This window comes from Gorilla gorilla, chromosome 5, assembly GCF_029281585.2.
Source record: "Gorilla gorilla gorilla isolate KB3781 chromosome 5, NHGRI_mGorGor1-v2.1_pri, whole genome shotgun sequence".
Lineage (NCBI taxonomy): Eukaryota > Metazoa > Chordata > Mammalia > Primates > Hominidae > Gorilla > Gorilla gorilla.
In genome coordinates this window covers 167,657,579-167,685,002 of record NC_073229.2, presented here as the reverse complement: position 1 = coordinate 167,685,002, position 27,424 = coordinate 167,657,579, and the positions used below count along the sequence as shown (strand labels likewise).

Genomic DNA, 27,424 nt, shown 5'->3' with positions numbered 1-27,424 from the left:
CACGATTAGGCCCCCCAAGTTGTGACTCGCCCAGAATTAAAAGACTGTAAGTCAGGCTCAGGAGTCATCAGTCCTCTGAAAGTTCATGGCAAAGGAGGAATGTCCGTTGGTTCACCCACAGACCATACATAGCCAGTGAGAAGAGATGGAGATACGGGGGGAAAGAAGGGACAGCGCTGGCAATTACTCCTGTTAACACACACACCCCGATTCTAGGTGCTATGTCAGGCATTTTGCACGTATTATATCATTTAATAAGAGAACAAACCTAATCAAGAAGGTAAGAGAAAAGAGGAACAAAAACCAGGAGTACATGCTGCAGAAGCACACCGATATGCACAAAGGCCTTAGTAGCAACTAGGTCATGATACACACACACACACACACACACACACACACACACACACACACAGCTCACCCTTGATCATTTAAAAGGGCTTTCACTTATAATTCTCACAGGAACTCTGTAGGGAAGATATGATTATTCCATCTTTGCTGCAAAAACTGTCCAAATATAGGCTAAGCACGGTGCTGCAACAACTGTCCAAATACAGGCCGGGCATGGTGGCTCACACCTGCAGTCCCAGTATTTTGAGAGGCTGAGATGGGAGGATCCTTTGAGGCAAAGAGTTCACGTCCAGCCTGGGCAGTATAGCAAGTCCCCATCTCTGCAGAAATTAAAAATAAAAAAATTTTAGTCCAGCTGGTGAGGCAAGCCTCTAGTCCTAGCTACTTGGGAGGCTGAGGAAGGAGGATCGCCTGAACCCAGGAGTTCAAGTTTACAGTGAGCTATGGTCATGCCACGGCACACTAGCCTGGGCAGCAGTGCAAGAGCCTGTCTCAAAATAAAATAAAATAAAATAAAATAAAATAACAAAACTAATAAATCAAATCTGTCCAAATACAGGCCCCTTTTCACAAAGTCAGCCAATGTTGTCTGGTCTTTCTCTAAATATTTTCTACTAACAGTCTGTTTAAATTTATACTACTCCAAATGTTACCTTACTTTCTTGATATCTTGTGTAGTTTATGATAGGAAAAAAAGGTATCTCTGCCTTTAGAATTAACTATGCATTTCTTTAGACAATAGGTCATCGATAAGATTGACAGTGCACTGAGATGGATTTTACAGTTACCCCGAATAACCAGCATTAGATTACAATGGCATTTCTCAGCACCATTTGCTATCTAGTGTATTGTATTACCTGATGATGCTGTCTGTATTCCCTCAGTGCACTTCCTCAGCAAGAAGCTCCCCCTTCACAAGCTGCCTTCTCTCTGGGGCACACATTCCAGTTGCCTATGCCTGGGTCTCACCCCAATTTTCTCTCCCCATTGCTTACAACATGAATGTTCATACATTCTTCTGGACTGCATGCTTTTTCCTTCTCTGGTTAATCTTTTGTGTCCTCTCTTGTGAAGAGAGGAATTAAATGAGGAATTAAATGCTTTCAAATACAAGAAGTCTTCTCTGACTCATTTTTCAGTTATTTAGCAATTCATCATTTCAACTTTTATTAGATAATTACATATTTGAGTGCCTTTTTGGGCCAGGCACTGTGCTAGGCTCTCCATATCGTCAAGGAACCTCTCAGCCCAATATTCCTCCATTCATTTTCCCATGACAGTCAGTCTTCTACAGAGAGTAGCGTATACTCCAGAAGCTATTCCCAAGTTCTTACAGTCCCCCTTCCCCATTCATTCTTCCACCATCTGCAGTATGACTACTGCTCACCCTACTGCATAGAGCTGCTTTGGCAAAGATCACATCTGAGCAGCTCATTGTCAAATGTACTGGGAACCTCTCAGGTCTTACTTAATCTGATGTCTTCTGTCGCTTTTAACACTCTCAACCACTCACTCGTTTTGTGGGCTCTGCTTCCCTGGTTTCTAGGACACTCATCTCCCCAGGTGTTCCTTCAGCCCCTCTGCTTCCTTGTTACCCTCTTGTCAGGGTCTCTTTTTTCCATCTGCCCTTAGGTACTGTTCCCCAGATGTCCAGCGTCAGCCCTCTTCTCTTCCCACTTGACTTGTTTCTCCTGGGAGATCCCAGCTTCGGCTTTGACTTACACACAAATGACTCTCTCCACCCCAGACCTCTCTCCTGGGCTTCAGATCCCAGCATCTAATTGCTTCCTGGGCTTCCCTTCTTGATGTTTCATTGACATTTGGCAGTCAACACTCCCTGAGCTGAACTCCTCCTCCTCCTCCTCCTCATGAACATGCTCTGTCTATTCTCTTAGATAAATAAATATCTTAATACCTTAAATAAATATCCTCAGAATCGGTTTCCTCCCTGCTATTCCATTGCCACCTCTTTAGTTTGAGCCTCCATCTTCTATTTTCTCCTAAAGGAACTCTCTATCTCCGTACTCACTTTCTTCTACTCTGCCCCCATCCCATTTCTGGAATGATCTTTCCAAAGTACTCACAAGACTTCGCTACCCCTCCATTTTAATTCCCTCAAAACAAGTGTCTATGAATATACACAGAATAAAGTGTATATTCCTCAGCATGGCATATCAGGGTTCTGTACCCTACCCCAAACTCTTTCCTTGCTGCTATTATACATACTGTGGCGGCTCAGGACACAACACCTCAAAATATGACTGTAGGAGGCCAAAATATGCCACTCTGGGATATACTTCTTTGGCATATTTTGAGCGGGTTATTCTGAGAAACTGCAGACACAGGAGTAGCTCTGAAAAGCTGTCCTTTGGTAAAAGAAATTTACTTCTGTAAAGGAAAACAACTTTTTAGGATTCTCATCAACCAGGGAAGATCTTATCATAGAAGATGAGAATGAAGGTTGACACCTTGCCCAGATGGACTTTGTCACAGGCTGATACAGATTCTTCTGATAGGCTACTCTGAAACAACTTTTATTACCCGAGAGAATTTTTATCTGCATAATAAGACAACCTTTGTTTGCCACACATTTCCTCCCCTCACCCTCCCATGATGTGTGTCACCACCACTCCCAGAAGCACCAAGCCCCTCTTGCTTTCTGTAGCTCAGGGATACTATATGAGCTTCAATCATCTGACTTTTCTTCCAGTCTCAGATTTTGTGGGACTCCTGTGCATATATACATAATTAAATATGGTTTTTTCATGTTAATCTGCCTACTGTCCATTTTTCATAGACTCAATTATCACACCCTCAGAGGGCAGAAAATCTTCCCTCTGTGCACAATACTCCACTCTCTAGCCATGCAGACCAATTCATCATTCTCTGAATGGCACCTCCTCTTCCTCTCGGGGTGCCTTTGAACTCCCGTTTCCTTTGTCTGCAGCATCATCCCCCGCCTTCTCTAGCATGACCTAATTGACCAACTGTCACTCATCCTTCAAGCCTCAGGTCAAGCGTCTCCTCATCTGTCTTAGTTTGTTTTCTGTTGCTTCTAATAGAATACCTGAAAGTTAGTAATTTATAGAGAAAATGAATTTTCCTTATAGTTGTGGAGGCGAAGTCCAAGGTCAAATGGTCACATCTTGGTGAGGGCCTTCTTGCTGGTGGGGACTCCCTGCAGGGTCCAGAGGTGGTGCAGGGCATCACATGGCGAGAGGGCTGAGCGTATTAGCTCACGTCTCTCTTCCCCCTCTTATAAAGCCACCAATCCCATTCCCATGATAAACCCATTAATCCATGAATGGATTATTCCATTCATTAGGGCAGAGCCCTCATGATCCAATCACTTCCTAAAGGTCCCACCTCTCAATACTGCCAGGTGGGGGATTAAATTTCAACAAGAGTTTGGAGGGGACAAATGTTCTTTTTTCTTTTTTAATGTGTATTTTTTATTTCAATAGCTTTTGGAGTACAGGTGGTTTTTGGTTAAATGGATGAATTATATGGTGATGCATTCTGAGATTTTAACGCACCTGTCACTTGAGTAGTGTGTGTTGTACCCAATATGTAGTTTTTATTCCGTGCTCTCCTCTCACCCTCCCCTTTCTGAGCCTCCAAAGTCTATTATATCACTGTCTCTGCCTCTGCATCCTCATAACTTAGTTCCTACTTATAAGTAACAACATACAGTATTTGGTTTTCCATTCTTGAGTGACTTCACTTAGAATAATGGCTTCCAGCTCCATCCAAGTTGCTGCAAAATACACTATTTTGTTCTTTTTTATGTCTGATTAGTATTCCGTGTTGTATATATACCACATTTTATTCATCTACTCATTGGTCAGTGGGCATTTAGGTTGGTTCCATATCTTTGGAATTGTGAATTGGGCTGCAATAAACATATACGTGAATGGGTTGTTTTCATGTAGTGACTCCTTTTCCTCTGGGTAGAAACCCAGTAGTAGGATTGCTGGATCAAATGGTAGATCTACTTTTAGTTCTTTAAGGAATCTCCACACTGTTTTCCAAAGAGGTTGTGCTAATTTACATTCCCACCAGCAATGTATAGGCATTCTGGAGGGGACAAATATTCAAACCACAGCACCATCCAGGAAGCTTTCCTGACACTTCCCCAACCTCCAAGCCAGGTGAAGTGCCCCTCCCAAACAGTACCATCAGGCTTTTATGTCACTTTTTACACAGGATTGTAATGGCTGGGGTGCTAATCTGTCACCCCTACTCCCTTTGAGCTACCTTAAGACAGTAAGTACTGATTCTTGCCTTTATTTTCCCAGCACCACTGCATATTGAATGAATGAATCAATGAAGTCTATTTGGGGAGTAGACATTAACAAATAATTACTTGGCAGTCCATGGCAATTGACAAAACTGAGATTTATGTAGAAGGGCTGAGGAAACTCAGAGGAGCAGTCACCTTACCCGCTTGGGGTGGAGAACCAAGGAAGGCTTCCCAGAGGATGTGGTGTCTGCAATGCAAAGGCACCCCAGGATGAGGAAGGTCATCTGCAAGGACAGAGCCTTGAGGACCTGGGGCTCCTCTGGATGCTGTAATGTAGCACTGCAGAATAGGAGCCCTGTGGGGAGTAGTTCAGTTTTGAACCTGACGAGGTGGACAAAAGTGGGCTGGGATTCACTTTTCAAATACCACTAAGTCTATGCAATCCTAAAATGATTAGGCATCCTGCTTATTTGAGGTTTTGTTTATTTCCAGTTTTGCTTATCCTGTCCCACCTATGCTATAAGATTTCTTTGTCCTTAGACTTGTCCCTTGGTACCACGGACATGTTGGCCAGCACGTAGGAAATGTGCCTGTTTGACAGTGATTTTAAAAAAAGAGGCATCCAATACAGCTTTTCAAAGCAAAATGTTTCTAAACTCTATTAGTTTATTTAGCTATTTTCATCGAATACCATTTCCAAAAGGTTAGGGATAAAAACTGAAGATGAAATAAGCATAGTTTTAATCATATAAGAGTGTTTAATACCAAAAATAAAATTAAAAAAAAAACAGAAACAAAAAAACTGTACCTCACTGCTTTACCACTCTCTTTAAAGTGATGACTTATGTAAGATTATAAAAGAAATAAATGAAAATTTATCAACTAGCTTGTTCCGCCCATCAGTGCTAGGAACACTGCCTTCAGCAGGAGCCCAAATGTGGGCTGGGATCTGTCTCATCTCTGGCCAGTGTCTTCCTCCTCCTTGCTGTGCCAGGAGCCCCTCTTAAAGCCACAGTGCCACTTGGAGGGCTCTTTATACATTGCAGATTCACTTACAGAAGGAGGAATTTTTATTCAAAGGCTTTAATACATAATGAAAGGTATCCACATTTCATAAATTAGACAAGCTAGGGAGCTAAAGGACCTTTGTAACTGAATTTGTCCCTATTTCATCACTAGTAGTCTTTAGATGCATGAATGTGGATTTTTCATGGTAATGGAAACAGTTGTGACACTCTGGTTAAAATCAAAACTTCCTGAAGGCATTCCTTGAGACAATACCCCTCCCCTTCTAACTAATTATTTTTATAATTGCAGTTTTCTTTTGCTATCTTCCCCATCCCCCAAATATATTAAAAAGTTTTATTTCTCAGAGTTTATATGCAAAACATGCACATAAAAAATGGTATGTTTTCTTATGAAATATTTTCCCAAAATACTTGGCATTAGAACTAAGCGTCTTTCACTGACAATAGCATTTCCTTAATATAGGCAGATAAAAATGACTGCAAGTGAGAGAAAGATCAAAATATTATCTGAAAAGAAATGGCAGAGATCAAAATTGACGATACACGATGAAAATGAAATAAGAGAAAGGCAAGGAATCCAGGTAATAAGCAGAGTGAGGATAAATCACCATCTGATAGTGAAAGTAGGCCTGCTTTTAAAGTCACTTAAAAAAAAGAGAGAGAAACAAAAAACAGGAAGTTAGTTTTGATGGTCTCTAAGGCCTCTTCTGGTGTGGAATGTGATGGTTCTGTGAAATTTTTTCTTTGTTTTCATTTAAAAATCGAAGATGAATTCATTTTATGAGAGAGGCCAAAGCTGGCTCATAGTTTTGAGCCCATCCCACCATTTCCCTCTAGAGTACCAGGCTGCAAAAGTAAACACCTCCTTTACCATGCTCTCTTCCTCCCACTCTTCCTTTCTTCTTCTTACTCTAAAACAAACTCATAGAAGTGGAGTGTAGGATGGTGGTTATCAGAGACTGGGGTGCGATGGGGTGGATGGAGAAAGAGGAGATGTTGCTCAACAGGTCCAGGGTTTCAGTCAGTCAGACGGGAGGAGGAGTAAGGTCTGGTGCTGTATCGCAACAGCATGGTGACTATACATATTTTGGAATATATACATATTTTGGAATAATGAAAAGAGAGCATTTTAGGTGTTCTCACAACAAAGAAATGATAAATATTTGGGCCGGATGCAGTGGCTCACGCCCGTAATCCTAGTTTTGGGAGGTTGAGACAGGCAGATTGCTTAAGCCCACGAGTTCAAGACCAGCCTGGGCAATATGGCAAAACCCCATCACTACAAAAAACTACAAAAATTAGCCAGGTGTGGTGATGTGCACCTGTACTCCCAGAGACTCTGGTGTCTGAGGTGGGAGGATCACCTGAGCCCAGGGAGGTTGAGGCTGCAGTAAGCCATGATTGAGCCACTATACTCCAGCCTGGGCAACACGGTGAGACCCCATCTCAAAAAAAGATAAATATTTGCAATAATAGATAGGCTAATTGTCTTGATTTGATCATTCCACAACCTATACATGCCTTGAAACTTCATGTATGCTATAAATATATACAATTATTACTTGTCAATTAAAAACACAATAAAACATAAATAAATTAAAACAGCTACTATGTCCTAACAGGCTCAGGCTCTGTGCTGGGCACACAGAAGTGAATAGGAATCTCTCTAATCTTGGACTAGCAGCATAGGAGACAGGGGTGTACAAACTACAGTGGAGAGATAAAGGAGGGAATAATTGACCCTTTTGGGGTGAGTCAGGAAAAGTTTCAGGACACAAGAAGTGGCTTATACAAGTGAGTAGGGATAAAAAAGAGGAAGAGGCAGGGAAGGCATCCCAGGCAGGGAAAATACCATGCATGCGGGCCCAAGGCAGGAAAATGGAAGCGAAGGGGAGGGAGGTGAGTATGGCTGGAGCCTTGGAGGAGAGCGGGTACGTGCTGGAATGTGAAACAGAGGGCTGTAAAAAGATTTAGGCACAGAAGAAATGTGATCAGCATCACTGTCTTTTGCTTCAATTTTGATACCTCAATTTGATCCCTAAGTAATGCATACGTTTAATTTGTGGTGTTGTTTTCAGGATAGAAATTCGTGTATATAAAGCACTGGGTGTAATGAATGGCATGTAGTAGGAGCACAATACAGTGCTCTAAGACATTCAGGATACACATTCTATTTCTTTGTTTCTATAAATCACACCTAGCTCAGCTCCTTCTACAAACATTGCCTAAAAGACATTTTCCAGGATGCCTTCCTTGTCTTGAACCAAACAAGAACTTTTGGGCTTATGAGTGTAGGAAGACAGGAGGGGACTATCTTGAGTGTTAGCCTCAGCAATTGCTGCTTCTGCGACTCTAACTCTCTCACTGAAGGCAAGTGATTCACTAGGGACTCCTTCCATCCCTGCTACACTCAGCCACGGGTTTTTTTTTCTTTTATATTTTTATTTTTAATTGACACACAATAATTGTGCATATTCGTGGGGTACATAGCGATGTTTCAATACATATAATGTATATGATCACATCAGGGTAATTAGCATATCCCTTATCCCAAACATTTATCATTTCTTTGTGTTGGGAACATTCAATATCTTCCTTCTAGCCATTTGAAACTATATAATATGTTATTGTTAACTATAGTCATCCTATAATGGTATAGGACACTAGAACTTATTTCTTCTGTCTAGCTATAATTTTGTACCCTTTAACAAATCTGTTCCTATTCCTTCCTTCCCTCTACTCTTCCCAGCCTCTAGTATCTTCTGCTCTACTTTTTACTTCTGTGAGATAAACTTTTTTTAGCTTCCATATATGAGTGAGAACATGCGGTGTTTAACTCTCTGTGCCTGGCTTTATTTCACTTAACATAAGGGACTCCAGTTCCATCCATGTTGCCTCGAATGACAGGATTTCATTTTTATGGCTGAATAGTATTCCATAGTATATATACACCGCATTTTCTTTATCTATTTATTTGTTGTTGAACACCTAGGTTTCACAATGTCCTTTGAGTAGATCTCCAAGACAACCCAGAAATCACTCCTTCCATGTCCTCACTCCTCAGAGATTGCTGGGGAGTGCTAAGGTGCCCGTCACTAAGATGCCAGAGGTCTTGACCCCATTCACAGTTGGGAGGTAGGGATGTCAACACACCTGGGGATTGAGTCCTCCTTAGTCCCACCCTCAAAAACTAAAGTCAATTGCTGGTGGGAATGCAAAAGGGCCCCTTTGGAAACTAGTCTGGCAATTTCTTAGAAAGTGAAAAGTAGACGTATCAAATGATCCAATAAACCCACTCATAGGTATTTACCCAAAGTAAATGAAAACTTATATTCATGTAAAACTCTGAAAGCAAGTGTTTATAGTGGTTTATTCATCACCTCCCCAAGCTGAAAACAACCCGAATAAGTACATCCAACAATGGAATACTAGCCAGCAATACAAAGATAGGAACTACTGCTACACACAACATGGAAGACTCTCAGATACTTATACTAAATGAAAGGAGCCAGGCTCAAGAGGCTTCATACTATATTGTTCCATGTAAATGACATTCTGGAAAAGGCAAAACTATAGGGACAGAAAAACAGACCAGTAGTTGCCAGTTATTGGGAGTGGAGGAGGGGATGACTATTTAGGATAATGGAACTGTTGTAAATCTTGATTGTGGTGGTGATTACGCAACTGTATTCTTCAAAAGTCAGAATTTCGCGCCGAAAAGACAGAAATTATGAAGAGAAGTTGTGTAACTTCCTTTTGCACATCACAGGTCCCTATAACTCATGTGGAAAGGGTAGCCCCAGAGTGAGATATCTGCTGAGAACGTGGGTGGGTGCTTCAGATAGAATTAATGAAAAAAAATAAACATGATGAACAAAATATCAAAACTTTAAATAGAAAGGATCTGACACTGAACTTGTACAACTGGCCTCATTTGCTCAAGCCTCATCCCAGCCTTGGTAAAGCTTTATGTTTAAAAATAGCTAGGCATACAGCTATAGTTTGAGGACTTGATTTTTTAAAACACTGTATTGTATTAAAGTTATTATTTATCTTGATTACTGAGTTTTTTTGTGCTCCCTTCTATTTTCTTCCTGGGATGAGAGTCTCACTTGCCTGACTCTAGTCCCTATCTTATTTGAGTGATTATGTAGAAAGGAGAAAATAGAGACCTATTCATTTGGACCCTGTGCAGAGCAAGCCATGCTTGTTTCAATGATCACAGGTTTCAGATTAAGCCTGGTCCTCCTGCCTTCAGAGCAGCTGTCTTCATTTACACTAGAAGACAATGGACAGACCTGGGCCAGCAGAGACCTCTGAGTGAGCTGGATCTGAATTCTCCCACTTAGAATACCCCGAACCTTGGGCATGTTCCCACATTTCTGAAATGGGAACAATGCTATCCAACCTGCAAGGTTGTTGTAAAGACTAAGACATCATCTGCAGTGCCTAGCATATGGATTGCACAGTGGGAGGTGCTTAATAAATAGGAAGTATTTGAATGTCTGAGGTGTATTTTGCCAAAATCACTCATATGATGAAAGGTTCGCATTTTACAAAGTAAAGACAAGCAACATCAACAATAACAATGACAAAAACAAAACCGTATATTATCCACTTGGAGTTACAGGAGCTCCAAAGTAGAGAGGGAGGCAGGGCAGGAACCATGACCAGAAACTTTGTGGTTGCTTGCTCAGACAGTCTTCCCAGAAAAACACCTCTCTCTGTCTTGCCTAATTCTCTGCACAGGTGGACATTTGCATCCATAACAATGTCCACATTCACAATGGGGTTCTAGAGCTCCTGGTTAAGAGAGATCAGAGAGAGCTCAAGTAAGGGGCATCACTGAAGCCCCTCAGACCCCCTGACCTCCTTGCTATGCTTCTCACCTTCTCAGGAATGAGGATTGAATCCCAACCCTCAAGGCCTCCATGCGACCCAGGGGTGACAGTTCTGGATCTAGCAGAAGTTCTTCTATTTTGTGGCATGAGGATGGTCACTTGCTTGCTTCAGAACTGAGGCAGATGTTTCTCTATTTGCAAGATCTGCTGTTACTTCCACTGGAGTTTGCTAGGAAAGAACAAAGTGGCTGGGGCCAAGCTGCCATCTCACCTAGAAGTGCTCGATTCATATTCTCTGAGCAAGAGTGTATTACTCCATTCTTATGATTCTAATAAAGACATACCCAAGCTGGATAATTTATAAAGGAAAGAGGTTTATTTGACTCACAGTTCCACGGTGCTGGGGAGCCTCAGGAAACTTACAATCATGGCAGAAGGGGAAGCAAACACGTACTTCTTCACATGGCAGCAGGAAAGAGAAGTGCAGAGCAAAAGGGGGGGAAGCCCTTTATAAAACCGTCAGATCTTGTAAGAACTCACTCACTATTATGAGAACAGCAGCATGGGGGTAACCTCTCTCATGATTCATTACCTCCCACCGGCTCTGTCCCTTGACATATGGGGATTATGGGAACTACGATTCAAGATAAGATTTGGATGGGAATACAGCCAAACCATATCAAAGAGTATATTATGATCCATGCTGATATGAAGGAAAATTATTCTGCCTTGGTATGAGGTGGATTGTGAAAGAGAAGGACAAGATTTGCTGATTTATTCAAAACATATTTACTGCATGCTTACAATATACTGGCCCTCTTCTAATCAATGGCTGTACTGTAGAGAGCAAAGTAGACAAAGTTTTGCTCTCAAGAGACTTAAATTCTAGAAGAGGCAGATTGTGCTAAGCAGGAAATGGCCCCTCAAAGACATCCATATCCTGGGCCAGGTGCGGTGGCTCATGCCTGTAATCCCAGCACTTTGGGGGGCCGAGGCGGGTGGATCACAAGGTCAGGAGTTCAAGATCAGCCTGCCAACATGGTGAAACCCTGTCTCTACTAAAAATACAAAAATTGGCTGGGTGTGGTGGCGCATGCCTGTAATCCCAGCTACTTGGGAGACTGAGGCAGGAGAATTGCTTGAACTCGGGAGGTGGAGGTTTCAGTGAGCCGAGATTGTGCCACTGCACTCCAACCTGGGTGATAGAGCAAGACACCGTCTCAAAAAAAAAAAAAAAAAAAAAGACATCCACATCCTAATCCTTGTAATCTATAAATATGTTGTTACATGGCAAGGGGGAATTAAAATTGCAGCTAGAATTAAAGTTGCTAATCAGCTGACCTTAAAATAAGATTATCCTGCTTTATCTAGGCAAGCCCAATATAATCGCAAGAGTCCTTGAATGGGGAAGTGGAAGGCAGAAGAGTGAGACCAGAGAGACAGCATCATGAGAAAGACTCAAGCTGCCTTTGCTGGCTTTAAAGATCAAAGGGGTCCACAAAATAAGAAATGAGGGCAGCCTCTAAAAGCTGAAAGAGGTAAGGAAACAGATTGTCCCCTGGAGCTTCCAGAAATAATGCAGCCCTGGCCACAGTGACTTTATCTCAGTGAGGCCCATTTCAGATTTCTGTCCTCAAGAACTGCAAGATAAATCTGTTTTCAGCCACTAAGTTTATAGTAATTTGCTACTGCAGCAATAGGAAACTAACAGAGAGATAGAACCAAATAAAATGAATGAATGAATGAATGAATGACATAATGTCAGGAAACAGTAAGTGCTCAGATGAAAACTAAAGCAGGGCAAAGAGATGTGTAGTGAAGGGAGTGAGTGATGGGTGATATAACAGAAGTGATGTTTTTGAAAGATGAATGTGAGCTCCAGAGAGGTTAGAGGTGGGGAACTTGGAAACAGAGCCAAGCGATGTAGTCACATGACATGACCGAGACCCCCCCAGAGGCAGGCAGGGCTGGGCAGGCTCTTTCATGGGTCTCCCAATAGCTAAATCGTGGAGCTAAGTTGGTTGCTTTATGTTCCACACACAATACTCATAAGAAAGGCCTGGACACAAAATGTATTGCATAAGAAAAGAGAAATTGACTTAATCTTTTCGGCAAGTCATTTGAGAGTCCATTAACTTCTTCTCTTATGCACTTGGTCTAATCCAATACTGAGTCATTTCTTTGATTCATTTTTTTTTAATTTACTTGTTGGTTTATTCACTTATTCATTAACTCATTCAATCAATAAGCATTTCCTGAGCACATTACCAAGTCTTGGGAGTACAACGGCGAGAAAAACAAATCTGGGCTCTGCCTCCATGAAGCACACTGTTGATTCTGTTGAAGGTTTCGTGTAAAAATACTAAACGACCACTAAGTTTGACATCCACTAATCAAAACCGGCACTGGCCTAGTCTTCCTTAAAATAGCTCTGGTCCATTCTTCTCTCTCCAACTCCACTGCTACAGCCTTTTCTTACCTGGGAGAAGTCGTCTCTAAAGGGGGTTTCCCCACCTGCATCCAGACCCTCTGCAGCACATCCTCCCTCTGCAACACATCCTCCTGCAACACATCCTCCCTTCCCCACCTGCATCCAGATCCTCTGCAGCACATCCTCCCTAACACAGTCAAAATAATATTTTTAAGAAACAGATCTGCCCCATCACTCCTCTGACTAAAATCCTTCAATGTCCTCTCGTTGTCTACCAAAACTGATCCAAGCCTCCCTACGATGTGGCATATTCCTCAGCCTTCTGGTATCCTATCTGCTTGACTCCACAAGGTGCTTGTGTCTTTCCTGCACTAGTGCCCTTGCCCAAGCTGCCCTCTCTGCTTAAAGTGCTTTGCATTTCTTCCTAGACAGTCTGCTGGACAGTCTGGACAGCAAATGTGTAGAGGTTGAGAGCACAGAGTTCATATTATTTAAATCCTGGTTCTGCCACTCAGTATAGCTGAGTGACTTTGGGCAAGCTAGGCAACCACTCTTTGTCTCAGTCCCTCATCTGTAAAATGAGTGTAACAATATGATAATGGAAACGATCACAGGTTGGCGATGAGCTAATATATGTAAGTAAAGCACTTAGAACACTACCTGGCATACATACAGAAGCAGCTAATAGGCATTAGTTATTCTGTATCTTCCCACTGCTCAGCACCTCTACCCTGCACATATTTTGATAATTGTGCTTTTGGTCCATATTGCATTTATTTATTTTCATGTAGGCTTGGCTCTTCTAGACTGTCAGCTTTTTAAAGTCAAGGATGTCCTCTGATTCAGCCTTGAATCTTCTGGACTTGGCACGTTTGTTAGTATATGTTAGGTGTTCAAAATGAATGAATGAATAAATTCAGTAAAATGTGATTTTTAAAAGAGCATAAGAAATAATTGAAAAAAATCATGTTATTTTGAGCATGTCACAAGCTATTATGAAGTACATAAACCAAATGGAGAAATCTTAGTGTTTTATATGTATCCATAAATTTAAGATCACTTTTTAACATTTTCAACAAAAGAAGGGCAATCTGGAAAATCCTCATGTTTTATGTTGCTCAGTCACTGATTTAAAAAATTCAGATATGGATCTTATCTTCAAAAACAAACAAGGCTGGGTGTGGTGGTACACCCCTGTAGTCCCAACTCTTCAGGAGACTGAGGCAGGAGGATCACTTGAGGCCAGGAGTTTGAGATGCAGCGTGCCATGATCACATCTGTGAACAGCCAGTGCACTCCAGCCTGAGCAACACAGCGAGGCTTAGTCTCAAAAACAAAACAAAACAAATAGCAGTTTCCAAAAAATTGTAATGAATGTTTCATTTTTATGATTCCATTTTGCTTCATATGTTAATGAATAATCTACATGGCTTACTTTTTTTTAACTAATAAAAAATAGAAATTTATTTCTGGCAGTTCTGGTGGCTGGGAAGTCCGAGGTCAAGACACTAGACACAGACAGCTGATTCAGTGTCTGGTGAGGGCCCACTTTCTGGTTCATAGATTGCACCTTCCTGCTGTGTAGTATTTGGGCTGTCTCCTGGGTCCTGCAGGAGCAATCCACTTCCTTCAGAGGGTCTGTGGATTCTCTTGGCTTTCCTGGTATAATCCTGCAGTAGTAGTTCTGGAGCAAAAATTCACAACGTGAGTCTCCACATGCTGCTCTGTCCCTCTGAGTGTCAGCTGCAATTTAGTCCTGCCTCCTATCTGCCATTTTCCTTCCCTGATTCCATGGTTTACATTTTTAATATTTTATTAACAAAAGTAACACATCTTCTTTGAAGAAAATTAGGAAAATAAAACACAGAAAATGAATCTTATGCAGATATTTAAGGGAGTCTTACTTTTTTGGGATGAACATTGAGCAGTTCTGTAGTCAGATAATAGTATGAGCTTCACTGATCTTCACAGAGGGAATGAAGTTCTTTCTGTTAAGTTCTCAAGTATCAACATCCATGGATAAAGAGGATGTTTTGTAAAGGCAATGGGATGTGGCCTCCATCTAGAGACTTCAAGAGATTGGAGTCATGCGTATTACACAGCCTGCCAAAGGGATTCTTCAGACAATTAGAGAAAGGGGTCTCCAGCTTGGGACCAGTCTGCAGGGCATGGCTTTTCTTTAAATGAGCCATCACCTCACCACTGCTCACACTTGCTTCTTTATTTTGACCACTGTGTCAGGATATGATCTTGGATAGCTCCACAGGTCTCATCTATGATGCCTCACATGGAGCTCATAGCAATTCCTTCCTTTTCAGCCTGTGTCCACGGTGCTATCTTCAGCTACTCCAGTAAATAGCCCCCAGGGCTCTAAAATGGATAAGATCCTCTGCATGCCTCTTGGCTTATCTAGTCTTCCTTACAGATCTCATCCTACATTGCTTTCTTTGAATTGAACACCACCTCTCTCCTACCAGCACTTTCCCATTGTTCAAATGCTCCACACATCTGTCTCATGGCAGCACTTCATTGCTTGTCTCTGTGGGTTTGTTCTCTTTTCACATTGGAAGCTTCTTGATGGCTCGGTTTATGTCCTGTGCACCTGACCCATGTAGTTGGCCTCTGCCTGGAACATCCTTGCTCCCACTGTTTGCCTAATTCATTAACTAATTGTTGAGACCTCATCCAAATTTTAATTCCTCAGGGAAGCTTTCTCTGATGCCCAGATTAGATTGGGATCCCAGTGCTTTGATAGCATTCCATGGTTCATGCCATGAACTCCAGTTTGCAGTGTTATATTTAGGTGGTCGTTTGTTTAATGTCCATATTTCCCACTAGAGAGTCAGCCATATAAGGAATAGGGCTGGGTCTGTGTTCCTGCCATTGCAACTGCTGAGCTCAGCTCAGTACTTGACACAGAGCAGAGGCTATATAAATATACTTCAACCTACTGAGATAAAGACGCAATTAACAGGTGGGGTGTAGTGGCTCATGCCTGCAATCCCACCACCTTGAGAGGCTGCAGTGAGAGGATAGGTTGAGTTCAGGAGTTGGAGACCAGCCTGGCCAACATGGCGTAACCTCGTCTCTACAAAAAATACAAAAATTAGCTGGGCATGGTGGTGCACATCTGTAGTCCCAGCTACTTCAGAGGCTGAGGTGGCAGAATCGCTTGAGCCCGGGAGGTGGAGGTTACAGTGAGCCGGAATTGCACCACTGCACTCCAGCCTGGGTGACAGAGCAAGACCCGTCTCTCACACACACAAAGTAAATTGGTAATTAATAACTGAAATAATGACCAATGAATGAATGAATATAGTGTTTTCATTCACATAATAAACCGAGTCTAGGCAGCTTTCCTCAGTTTAGCAGGATGGTTAAAAACCTGGGCCCTACACTATTTAGCAAGTTACTTAACTCTCTCTGCCTCTTGTCCTTATCTGTAGATTGAGGATAATAAAAGTACATTTGGAGGTACTTTATATACTTGAATGTACCTTATGAGGACTTAATAAAAGCCTAAATATATTATTCAGAACAGCCTAGCTTATAGTAAGCACTAAACTCAGTAAGTATATGCCAGCACCCTAAAGAAACCACCTTTGTCTTGAATCATGAAATTTCCATGATCACTACACCAAATCATTGCTATTTTAACGTACCTACCTTGGCTCACATTGATATAAATATTTAATCAAATCTCTTTGTATATTTTTAGTGGTTGTTACTCTGTATCTCTAAGTTCTCCAGAGCTGACTTACCTATCAGGGTGGCAGGTGCAGTGCTGGCAATACTTGTCGAGACCCACAAAAATGTTTTAATTCCATCTAAAATCTGAAGGAGAAAAAAAAAAAACCTTGTAAGTCAAAGAAAATGTTTTAATATGTAATATTCATACATTCACCTGTTTACCAACATTGTTGTAGAATATACCTCTATGACTTTTTTTTTAAATGGAGGAATAAGAGGTCCATGAAGGCAAAGGTGCCCAGGGCCCAGGAAAGTCACAGCACAGCCTGGCAGTTCTTAACCTGCTCCTCTGCATCAGAGGCTTCACTCGACAGTGAAACGAAAGAATCAAAACACCAGTGTGGCTTTACAACATTCATACACCATCAGAATACATCATACATCATCAGAATACATCATACATCATCAGAATACATCATACATCATCAGAATACATCATACATCATCAGAATACCCACATATACATACAGAATACATACATATATATACAGAATACTTACCCATAAATACAGAATACATCATACACCATCAGAATAGTGTATGGCAAGGACAGACTGCTGATTGAGAAAGGACATCTCAGCACTAGGTAACCTTTCTATGTGGGTTCTAACCTCCAAAAGTGTGTGCACCCATGAATAACTTGCTAAGTAGTGTAGGGCCCATGTTTTTAATCATCCTGCTAAACTGAGGAAAGCTGCCTAGACTCTGGTTATTATGTGAATGAAAACACTGCATTCATTCATTCATTGGTCTTTATTTCGGTTCCTTATTTCAGGAGGACTCCTCTTCACTCTCTTTTTCATCCATGTCTTCTTCCCCACTTGTTCTTCAGCCCTTGCCCATTGCCTCCCCAACAGATTTCCTGCACCTGCTTGTGCTCACCTTTGCCAGTCCCTCTTTGGTTCCTCCCTTGCTGTCTCCTCCCCTGTGCCCCTGCTGGCATGCCTGCTGTAATGAGCTCAGCCTAAGGCTTCTCATATTGCTTTGGTTTTGGGGTTTATTTTAGCATCTCCTTTTGATACCTCCACCTCTCCCCTCTTCTCTTGTCTTTATTCATTATTCTCGCTTATTGTTTGTCTTTGTGTTTTAGTTTCTTTTTTATTCTAATTTTGGGACACTCTTGGTTTTGAATTTCTTTGTGTTTGAATCTTTTTTTTTCCCCCAGCTCCATTCTCTGATGTCCTTTCTCTCTCTCTCTTTCTTTTTCTCTCCCTCCCTTCCTCTTTCTTTCTTTTTCTTCCTTCCTTCCTTTCTTCCTCTCTCTTCTCCCTTCCTTCCCTCCCTTCTTTCCTCTTTCTTTCTTTCCTTTCTTTCTTCTTTCTTTCTTTCCTTTCTTCCTTCTCCTTCCTTCCTTCCTTCTCTCTCTTTCTTTTCCTTCCTTCCTTCTTTTCTTTTCTTTTTTTCTTTCATCTCCTTTCTCCCTCTTGCCCAGCCCTATCTCAGTTCTTTCAGTTACTTCTTTTTTTGCTTCCTCTTCCTCTTGAGGACCTGACCTCTTCCCTCCCACTTCTAACCAGGGCTGTGAAAACTCCGCCTTCTCTTCCAACTGGTGCAGCCCAGGGGACACTGTCTCCCTCAGCCATAAGGGCCACTGGAAAGGAGACTCAGCATGTGACTGAGACCTCATCTCCCTGAATTGGGCCTCCGTGCACAGCCACTCATTAGATCATTCATTTTTCCCTGAAGACATTGGGAAGGACAGAAGTAGAAGGCAAATGTGTCATGTGTTCTGATGCTTAGCTGCATACTAGGATCATTAAATTACCTGCCACTGACAACCCTGGTGCAGAGAAAAAGTGGCCATTTGTTCTTGTTTCTAGTCACCCTGCTTGCCTCAGCAGGCAGCATGCTCCTGTCCCCCATGCACACACTGGGTGGTTGGTGATCAAATTTAATTACTCTACCTGCATTAAACATAGTCAAATCTTGTCAATTAAACAGCATCTTCAGCAAATATGTAGGCTGTTCTTTGGGTAACAACGCTCAATATTGCAGATGCCTCCCCCTCCCCTGCTTCTCTCTAAGGTGGCATGGAGTAGGGGCGGGGTTCTCCAGCTTCTGGGAAGGAACACGCCGTCCCTGCCTTCTCCGGTCCTGGAGTGCTGACACCCGTTCTTTCACTGTTCCCAGATGAAGCCTGAAGCTGCTCTAATTCAAGATCTGGTCTGTATCGGGTTCCTGCCCACCCCACTCAGTTTCCACAGACAGGCAAGCGTCCTCTGAGGAATGGCTGTGAACCCCAGGTCCTTGGCACAGGAGGCCCTGCCACAGAGAACCACTCAGGACAGATTTCCAGTTAGGTTCTTGGCTACTTCTGGGTCCTGTTTTGTCACTCGAATATCAAGGTCACCCCAGGAAAGGTAAAAAGCAGCCTCTCCATCTGTCTAACATGGCTGTACCTTGCTACACTTGCCAGTTAGCCTGAGTCCTAATCAGGACATTTCTGTCCTGATACTCAATTAGGACTTCAGGTTAAATGGGAATCAGGACAAAATCTCCGCTTCCTGTAGGCTCCCCTGAATTGATCTAACACACACACGGTAATACTGGTCCACACGTAGACGAGGCTTAACATGTACTTTGCATGATTTAATTCTCACAACACCCCTAGGAGGGAGATGCACAATTATCACTCACATTTAATAGGTGAAGAAACTGAGGCACAGAGAGGTTGAATGCCTTCCCCAGGATTACACAGCCCTATGGCAGAGGCTGGCGTGGGGCCACAGCCTGGCAGCTCTCCCCTCTCTGCTGACACCCCGGGGCCTCCTCCCTTTATTCCTCTCTGCTTCTCTTCCCTGCCCCCTGGCCTGAAAAAGGCGGGTTTTCTTTTATTTCCCCCATGCCTGCTCTTCTACCGTGAAGCTGGGATATTTACCAAATAAAGACTGGATTGGGTTCAGTTCCTTTTGAACCTTTTCTTCTGCATGTCCAGAGAGAGACTGCATTGATGCCAGCTGCCAGGCAAATGTTTCACTTCTTCCACTGTCCACTTCAGAAGAATTCTGGGGACTGCCAAGACTGGCTGGTGGCAGTCATCCAACTCCCATATGGAGATCTATCCAGAATGTGTCCTCGAGAGCCTCGCTCAGATATCAGCTCCACCTCGGCAGCTAATCATATCCCTGTGGACACACATGGCAAGACTGCTTCCTCTGGCAGCAGCAAGGAATTTGGCTAGGGCTGGCCTCTCACCATCTCCCGCCTGGGCACCCTGAATATCAGCAGCTGCCCAACATGCGGCTGCTGGCTGTGATGGTTCCAGAAGGGAGGCACGCCCTTCTGTCTTCATCTTGTACCCCAAGTAACCTCAGACAAACAGGATCAGAGTTGACAGTGTTCCCCATCAAGGCCACAAGCCCTTCAAATGCCTTATACATAAGCCATGTGCACCTGCAGAACCCAGGGTTTCACTCAGATTTCTGGATCCCCTATCAAAACCTTTAAATACACAGTTTAAGCCTTATGAGGTGTGATTCTATTGCTCAGTGAGCAGTAGCTTTAAGTGCAAAGACTAGCTTTGTAAGGCATTACAAACGTATAAAATGTGAATGGAATCTACAGCAGGCAGGTCTTTCCCTAAAGGACCATGTTCTAAATGACTTCATAGATTTATTTCTTTCAGTCATTTAACAAATATTTTTAAGTAGAATCTCTTCTTCCTCTTCACTTTCTGATAATACTATTTACTATTCCTTTCAAATCCTATAGCAATGGTTCCCAACCTGGTATATTAGGATTCTTATGTGTCCTGAAGGGCCCTAAGGGAGGTCTTTAATATATTTTCAGTATTTCTTACAGAAAATAGACTTTTATGATAAGGTTGTACTTACCAGTTAAAAACATTTCTTTGCCTTCAAGTGAAATGACAAATGACCCAAGTGGCATCCATACAGATCTGATTACCACTCTTTAACTGAAATATATGGAAGTGTAAATAATTAATAACATGATAAAAGGACTTTGGAAGATGGGCGTTTCTGCTATGTGGTGTTCACATGGGGAAAGGATGCCCACTTATGAGAGGACAGGGTCCTGCTGCCGCTGCATTGTCACCACAGTCATGTCTACTCTCCCTTTGGCAGTTCACAGTATCATTGTCATTGTGAATATTGTCTTTTGCACTTATTACACAAACTTCTGATTAGAGAGGATGTCAAGGCATAGTGGCTGAGAAGCCCATATTTTTGTTCAAGTGTGCCCCAGGGTTCAGTGGCCACCGAGGCCCTAGATCATTCTGGGTCCCACAAACTCAGTAATAAAAATTGTCAGGCCAGGCACCGTGGCTCATGCCTGTAATCCCAGCACTTTGAGAGGCTGAGGCAGGAGGATGACTTGAGATCAGGGGTTCAAAACCAGCCTTGCCAACATGGTGAAAATACAAAAGTTAGCTGGAGGTTGGGGTCTGTAATCCCAGCTACTCGGGAGGCTGAGACACGAGAATTGCTTGAATCCCCGGGGGTGGAGGTGGCAGTGAGTCAACACCGTGCCACTGCACTCCAGCCTGGGCAACAGAACCAGACTCTGTCTCAAATAAAAAAAAAAAATTGTCATCTTTATCACAAACTGGAGCTATTGCAATTGGATTCGTTGAGCTCTTTCCTCTAGAACACCCTCATTGTAAAAAAACAAAACAAAACTGGGGACTCTTACGGTGGAGCTGTGGCCCCGGGGGGCCATCTGGCGTGTCATGGAGAGGAAAAATGCCCCTACACCTGCAGTGACAGCGCCCTCTGCTGCTCCCATCTCTCTGCAGAGATGGGTTAGGATAATGCAGGCAATAGCCACTTAGTGTCAAGTTCTTCACTCAATAATTAGAACCCCAGTTCACTGGAGAGCTTCAACAAACATTTTGAGTGCCGCTTTTCTGCTGTAAATGTAGGCACTACAGAAAAGAAGGTCATTATGAATGCCCTCAAAAAGCTCACAGTCTGATGGGAAATCAGACCTGTACCACGTAGCTACTAGAGGATGCGTGAAATCCTATGTGTGCTTGGAAGGAGGTGTTATGAAGCAGATCAGGGAAAGTACAACATTCTGGGAGGGAAGGGTGGTGGCAGAAAGCTTCACAAAAGCAGCAGCATTTGAATTGGCTCATTGAAGGGTAATGATTTCATGGGGGCAGAAGCAGTTGAGGATTCTGGCTTTACTTTGAAAACACTTACGAGGTGGAGGAGAGGCTGGGCTTGGTGGCTCATGCCTGTAATTCTAGCACTTTGGGAGGCCAAGGCGGGCAGATCACCTGAGGTCAAGAGTTTGAGACCAGCTTGTCCAACATGGTGAAACCCTGTCTCTACTAAAAAAGAAAAGAAAAATACAAAAATTAGTCTGGCACAGAGGCATGTGCCTGTAGTCCCAGCTACACTGGAGGCTGAGGCAGGAGAATCCTTGAACCTGGGAGGCAGAGGCTGCAGTGAGCCTAGATCATGTTACTGTACTCAAGCCTGGGCGAGAGAGCGAGACTCTGTCTCAAAAACAAACAAACAAACCAAGAAACCAAACAAGAGGTGGAGGTGATAAGCTTCCCAAATATCCTTTTGATTAATCTTTCCAAGTTGCTGGCCTTTTTTCCCAAGCTTGCAGGTTTCTTAAACATTCATTCCACTGGTTTCACCTGTCTCAGATCATCTCCTTGTTCAATGCAGTGGTTCTCAGGAAAGTTTGGCCCACCAATCAGAAACATCACAATTTTCTTTTCTTTTTTTTTTTTTTTGAGACGGAGTCTCACTCTGTAGCCCAGGCTGGAGTGCAGTGGCACCATCTCTGCTCACTGTAACTGCCTCCCGGGTTCAAGCGATTCTCCTGCCTCAGCCTCCCAAGTAACTGGGACTACAGGCGCCCGCCACCATGCCCGGCTAATTTTCTGTATTTTTAGTAGAGACGGGGTTTCACCATGTTAGCCAGGATGGTCTCGATCTCCTGACCTTGTGATCCGCCCGCCTCGGCCTCCCAAAGTGTTGGGATTACAGGAGTGAGCCACCGCGCCCGGCCCAACATCAGAACATCCTAGAAGTAGGAACTGGGTAGAAACGCAAATTCTTGGGCCCCAACCTAACTGCTGAATCTGAAGCTCTTGGAATTTCATCTGATACAAATTCAAGGTTGACAACCACGGTTCTAACATGCAGGATCTTGGGAGCTGATACAGAGGCCGAGAAGGATCTAGGTTGCTTTCCATGTTCCATCATGGCGAGACCCGGCTGAAGTTCCTGCCTTGACCTTCTCGTCCACGCTTCGGACGTGTGGAGCAGCCACCAGGGTGGGCTGGTGGCGTTGTCCTCTTGGGCAGTTTCTTGGTCAGGGTCGTGTCTGCTTGAGGGCAGAGGCGCTGGCCACAGGGCCCTGACTCAGACTCATATTTTCCCCTCTAGAGGACAGAGCCTTAGCAAAGCCGTCGCAGCTGGCTTTGGGGTAATGCTGGCCTCCTTAGTTATGCTGAGCGATGCAGCCCTCCTGAGGTCATTCGGAACGCCCGGGAGAGTGGCCACTCCCGCCCCAGAGGGGGAAGGGTGGCCGGTTTCCAAGTCCGGCTTGGTCAGGTGACCGCGGCGCGGCATACTCAGCGGCAGAAACGGAAGAACAGCGCTCCGGAGGCCGCGGGAGCCCGCAGAGAGGACAGCCGGCCTGCGCCGGGACATGCGGCCCCAGGAGCTCCCCAGGCTCGCGTTCCCGCTGCTGCTGTTGCTGCTGCTGCTGCTGCTGCCACCGCCGCCGTGCCCTGCCCACAGCGCCACGCGCTTCGACCCCACCTGGGAGTCCCTGGACGCCCGCCAGCTGCCCGCGTGGTTTGACCAGGCCAAGTTCGGCATCTTCATCCACTGGGGAGTGTTTTCCGTGCCCAGCTTCGGTAGCGAGTGGTTCTGGTGAGTGCGCTCCCTTTTGTCTCGTCTGCCGCGCTTTTGTCCCCACCTGCAGCCTCCAGCCACCACCCAGCGGGCCTGGTTCGCCGCCTGGTGCTGCCTGCACCCTCGTCGGTTTCACCTCCCACTGCGTTACCCGCGTTTCGCACTTCCGGGTGTCGAATATGTGGTTTCCTGCCTAAGTGCTTCTGCTGGATGAACAGGGAATTTTTCTTCCGTGTGACTGTAAGAATTTTCAGATACTCCTGACTCCTCAGCTTCTTCATAGTTGCGCATATTAAGCTGTAGTTATGACACTACAACATCGAGCTACTACAGACATTCATCAGTTTGTGCAGGGGCATCACACGAGCGGTGACTCAGGCATAATGGCCTATGGTTGCTCTGCTGCTACCTGCCAATTTACAGTCGTTCTGCCATGAAGTTATGGTTAAAACATAGTCATGAGTATGTGAAACGACTGTTCATTGAACACCATTGGCTACTTAATGTTAACATGTTACCCATGTGTGGCTCTAGGAACTTTTTAAAGAGGTTCTAGAATGGTACTCTTAACACAACCCAGTTATCATACTGCCGTATGAAAGGTGCTACACAAAAATCTGTGCGTTAGATTTTACCTTGAGATCTATGTGAAAATGTGCATGTAATTTCTTAAACTGTTGCACATGTCTTTTCTGACTAAATGCTACAAGTATTAAGTCCTTCAAAACAGAAATATTTTGTGTGCATATATAGAAACATACACATAATATATTCTTTTTTTTTTTGAGACATAGTCTCACTCTGTCACCCAGGCTGGAGTGCAGTGGCACCATCTCGGCTCACTGCAACCTTCGCCGCCGGGGTTCAAACGATTCTCGCGCCTTAGCCTCCTGAGTAGCTGGGACTACAGGCGCACGCCACCATGCCTGGCCAATTTTTTTGTATTTTTTAGTAGAAACGGGGTTTTGCCATGTTAGCCAGGCTGGTCTTGAACTCCTGACCTCAGGTGATCCGTGGTGGCTCATACCTGTAATTCCAGGACTTTGGGACACATAATATATTCTTAAGAAAAAGAAGGGAATCATTAAACAGTATTTATTTGAATCAACTATATACTACATAAATAGTATACATCCAAATTAACATACTATATTTAGTAGACACAATACAGAGTATGAACTATATATTATATTAACATTACATAATATACATGGTACCATGCTCTACTCTAGGGGTAGAAAAATTACACCTCCATTCTGTTAGGGTCTCTGCTGGGTCCAAGAATTAAATTGACATTGTGTGACTAAATTATGCGGGGAGACTTAAATAATAAATTTTAGCAAGGTCTGTACAGTATTCTACTTCTTGTCTTTGAAGCTTAGGATGTTGCCTTTCCTTCTAGTACAGAGTGCCTTTCATACTGGAATTTCATCTTCTCTCCTAAGAAACAGCACAAAGGGCAAAGTGCTCTTCATGCACCTGCTATTTTTCGAGTTTCTTTACCTTTAAAAATATGCCAAAATAGCATATTTTAACCCTTTCATTACAAAGAAATTGACTACCTGCAACCAGTAACCTTTCTTATTGGTAGGTCAATTGATGTAAAAAATAAAACTGGGTAAGCTATGGAGAATTATTCATATTTTAAATAATTCACCTTCTAAAACAGAGACTCTTTATTCTTATGCCAAAACATAGCTACTTCAAAAAGATGTTACAAATCTTTATTTGCATGTTTTGGGCTGTAAGGAATCTTGAGCTTGTTTTGGAAATATTTTAGATTAGTGAGGTACATAATTAACAACTTTCTTCCCCCTAAATTGTATCTTATATTATCATTTTGTTCAACCATGAAGATTAGGTAAAGATATATTGGTGCCAAAGAGGATTTGACATTTTTGACTGAGACTAGTACTATGCCAAAATAAAACAGTTAGTTTTGAGTCATTTTATTCTTTGCTGTGAATAACTTCATTTTCTACAGATAAACCCATGTTTGTTTTGACCTAGAATAATAAAGATACTTCTCATACTAAACAAAATAGAGAACAGATTCCTGATGATCTGAAAATGCATTAACCCTGTGTAAGATTCTTTAATTACCTGTGATTTCCCTTTGTATCCTCTGCTCCTCACTCTCAATTTGACTTTCGGGGAATCAACAGTATAGATGAGTATATATGACTGTTTTAAATGTCTATTAAAAACCAAATATAAATGATAGACCTTTACCATAAATGCCTCTTTTCATCTCTCAGCATGAAATTCAAGTCTAGACTGTAGGGGACAGTGCAGGTTCAAATTAGATGATGCTAGGAGAAATTCCTTATTCTTGCTCAACTTTCTGAATGTCCCAGTTTCTCTTTTGCAGTTCAATTTAAAACGTAATGCCCGTAGTCCCAGCTACTCAGGAGGGTGAGGTGGGACGATCGCTTGAGCCCAGGAGTTCAAGGCTGTGGTGTGGTATGATCATGACACTGCACTCCAAACTGGGTAATGGAGCAAGACCCTGTCTCAACCAATCAATTAATCAATAATCAATAAATAAATAATAAAAATGCTTCAAGCATTTTAAACCCAACTAAAAGGTATAATGATAGGGGCTTGTTATCTCACATAACAGGAAATTTAGAGGTAGTCGGTTCATTGATGAAATCAAAGACACGGGCTCTTTCTTTCATCCTCAGCCTGGGGACTTGTCCCTTCATGGTCACAGGATGGCAGCCAGGCACCATAACTTCACACAACCCTGCCCAAAGGCAGGAAGGCCAGTGTCTCTTTTCATTAGGAGGGAAACCATTTCCACAGTCCCCAAAGTTGGCTTTCCCTCAAGTTCCCTTGGCCAGCATGGATCTCACATCCCTGTCGTAGCTGTAGTGGAAGCTGGGAAATTACGTAAATACGACTTTTGGGCAGGCAAACAGCATGTCTGCCGCATAGTATGCACTTCAATTATTTCTTCTTAGCAGAGTCTCCTGATCGTCTTGGGAAATATAGTGCGATTATGGATTTGCTTATCCTGTAGAAATACTCATATGAAAGGAATGGTGATAGAAAAAGCAGGAGGTGGGTCAGAAATGGGGGTTGCATCTATTTCATGAGGATAGTTATTGCTGTGTTTATCTAAAATGTGTAGATGTGCTTTTCCTCATGAAGTCTTGCTTACGCAGTTTAGGGTCAATATACCATTGCTTAGAATGAATGCGTATAGCAAGTAATTGTTGAAGGTTGAGTCCATTTATTAAAATAACAGCATCTTTTTAATTTTACTTTTGCCTCCCTTTCTGTCCTGTGCCTCCAAAGTGTTCTCTACTACTGAATATAATAGATGCATATTATGTTTTAGGCATGTAGTCTTCCTTTTAGAAGCCCTAATCACTTATGTTACAAGGGACAATGTGTAAAGACATATACTACATGTTGTGATTTAAAAGTGAAGAATTAAAAGAGAATGGGGCTGGACAAGGTGACTCATGCCTGTAATCCTAACACTTCGGGAGACTGAAGCAGGAAGATCGCTTGAGCCCAGGAGTTTAAGACCAGCCTGGGCAACATATGGAAACCACATCTCTACAAAGAAAAAAAAAATAGCCAAGTGTGGTGGCACGTGCCTGTGGTCCCAGCTACTCAGGAGGCTAAGGCGAGAGGATCGCTTGAGCACAGGAGGTCGAGGTTGCAGTGAGCCATGATTCCATTACTGCATTCCAACCTGAGTGACGGAGTGAGACCCTGTCTTAAAAAAAAGAGAGAATGGGTAGCTGAGTTGCCTAGAATGCTCTAGTTTATGAGCTGAGTGGATATCACAGGGGGATAGGTGGAAAATGAGAGGGGGTTTAGTTTGCATAAGCTATCTTTAAAGCCAAATCAAACTAATGGGGAAGTGAGAAAGAGAATCTGGGTCCTATCTGTGTGAGGGGTAAATGGTAAGGGGAGCTGGA

General features: G+C 43.1%; 1 protein-coding gene and 2 long non-coding RNA genes across 4 annotated transcripts in view; 1 reads left to right on the top strand and 2 right to left on the bottom strand.

The window, feature by feature from the left end:
• Positions 1 to 22: 22 nt before the first annotated feature.
• LOC129534416 (uncharacterized) lies at positions 23 to 23,640 on the bottom strand. 2 transcript variants are annotated; one of them, XR_010134384.1, is made up of 6 exons: positions 22,693 to 23,640; positions 21,807 to 21,934; positions 20,475 to 20,557; positions 19,520 to 19,766; positions 16,653 to 16,725; positions 23 to 668 (listed from the first exon to the last, which is right to left on the bottom strand). It is a non-coding gene; the product is annotated as an uncharacterized lncRNA (long non-coding RNA). The 2 variants fall into 2 exon arrangements; XR_008681016.2 differs by lacking the exon at positions 22,693 to 23,640 and having other exon boundaries at positions 21,807 to 22,676.
• The window catches only part of FUCA2 (alpha-L-fucosidase 2), a 16,293-nt gene continuing 12,041 nt past the window's right edge, over positions 23,173 to 27,424 (top strand). The window contains exon 1 of the mRNA XM_019029738.4: positions 23,173 to 23,504. Coding sequence (XP_018885283.1) covers positions 23,278 to 23,504 — 227 coding nt within the window. The 5' untranslated portion in view covers positions 23,173 to 23,277. The remainder of the gene's footprint in view (positions 23,505 to 27,424) is intronic.
• LOC129534417 (uncharacterized) overlaps positions 24,077 to 27,424 on the bottom strand; it is a 6,311-nt gene continuing 2,963 nt past the window's right edge. The window contains exon 3 of the long non-coding RNA XR_008681017.1: positions 24,077 to 27,215. This is a non-coding gene — a long non-coding RNA (uncharacterized lncRNA). The remainder of the gene's footprint in view (positions 27,216 to 27,424) is intronic.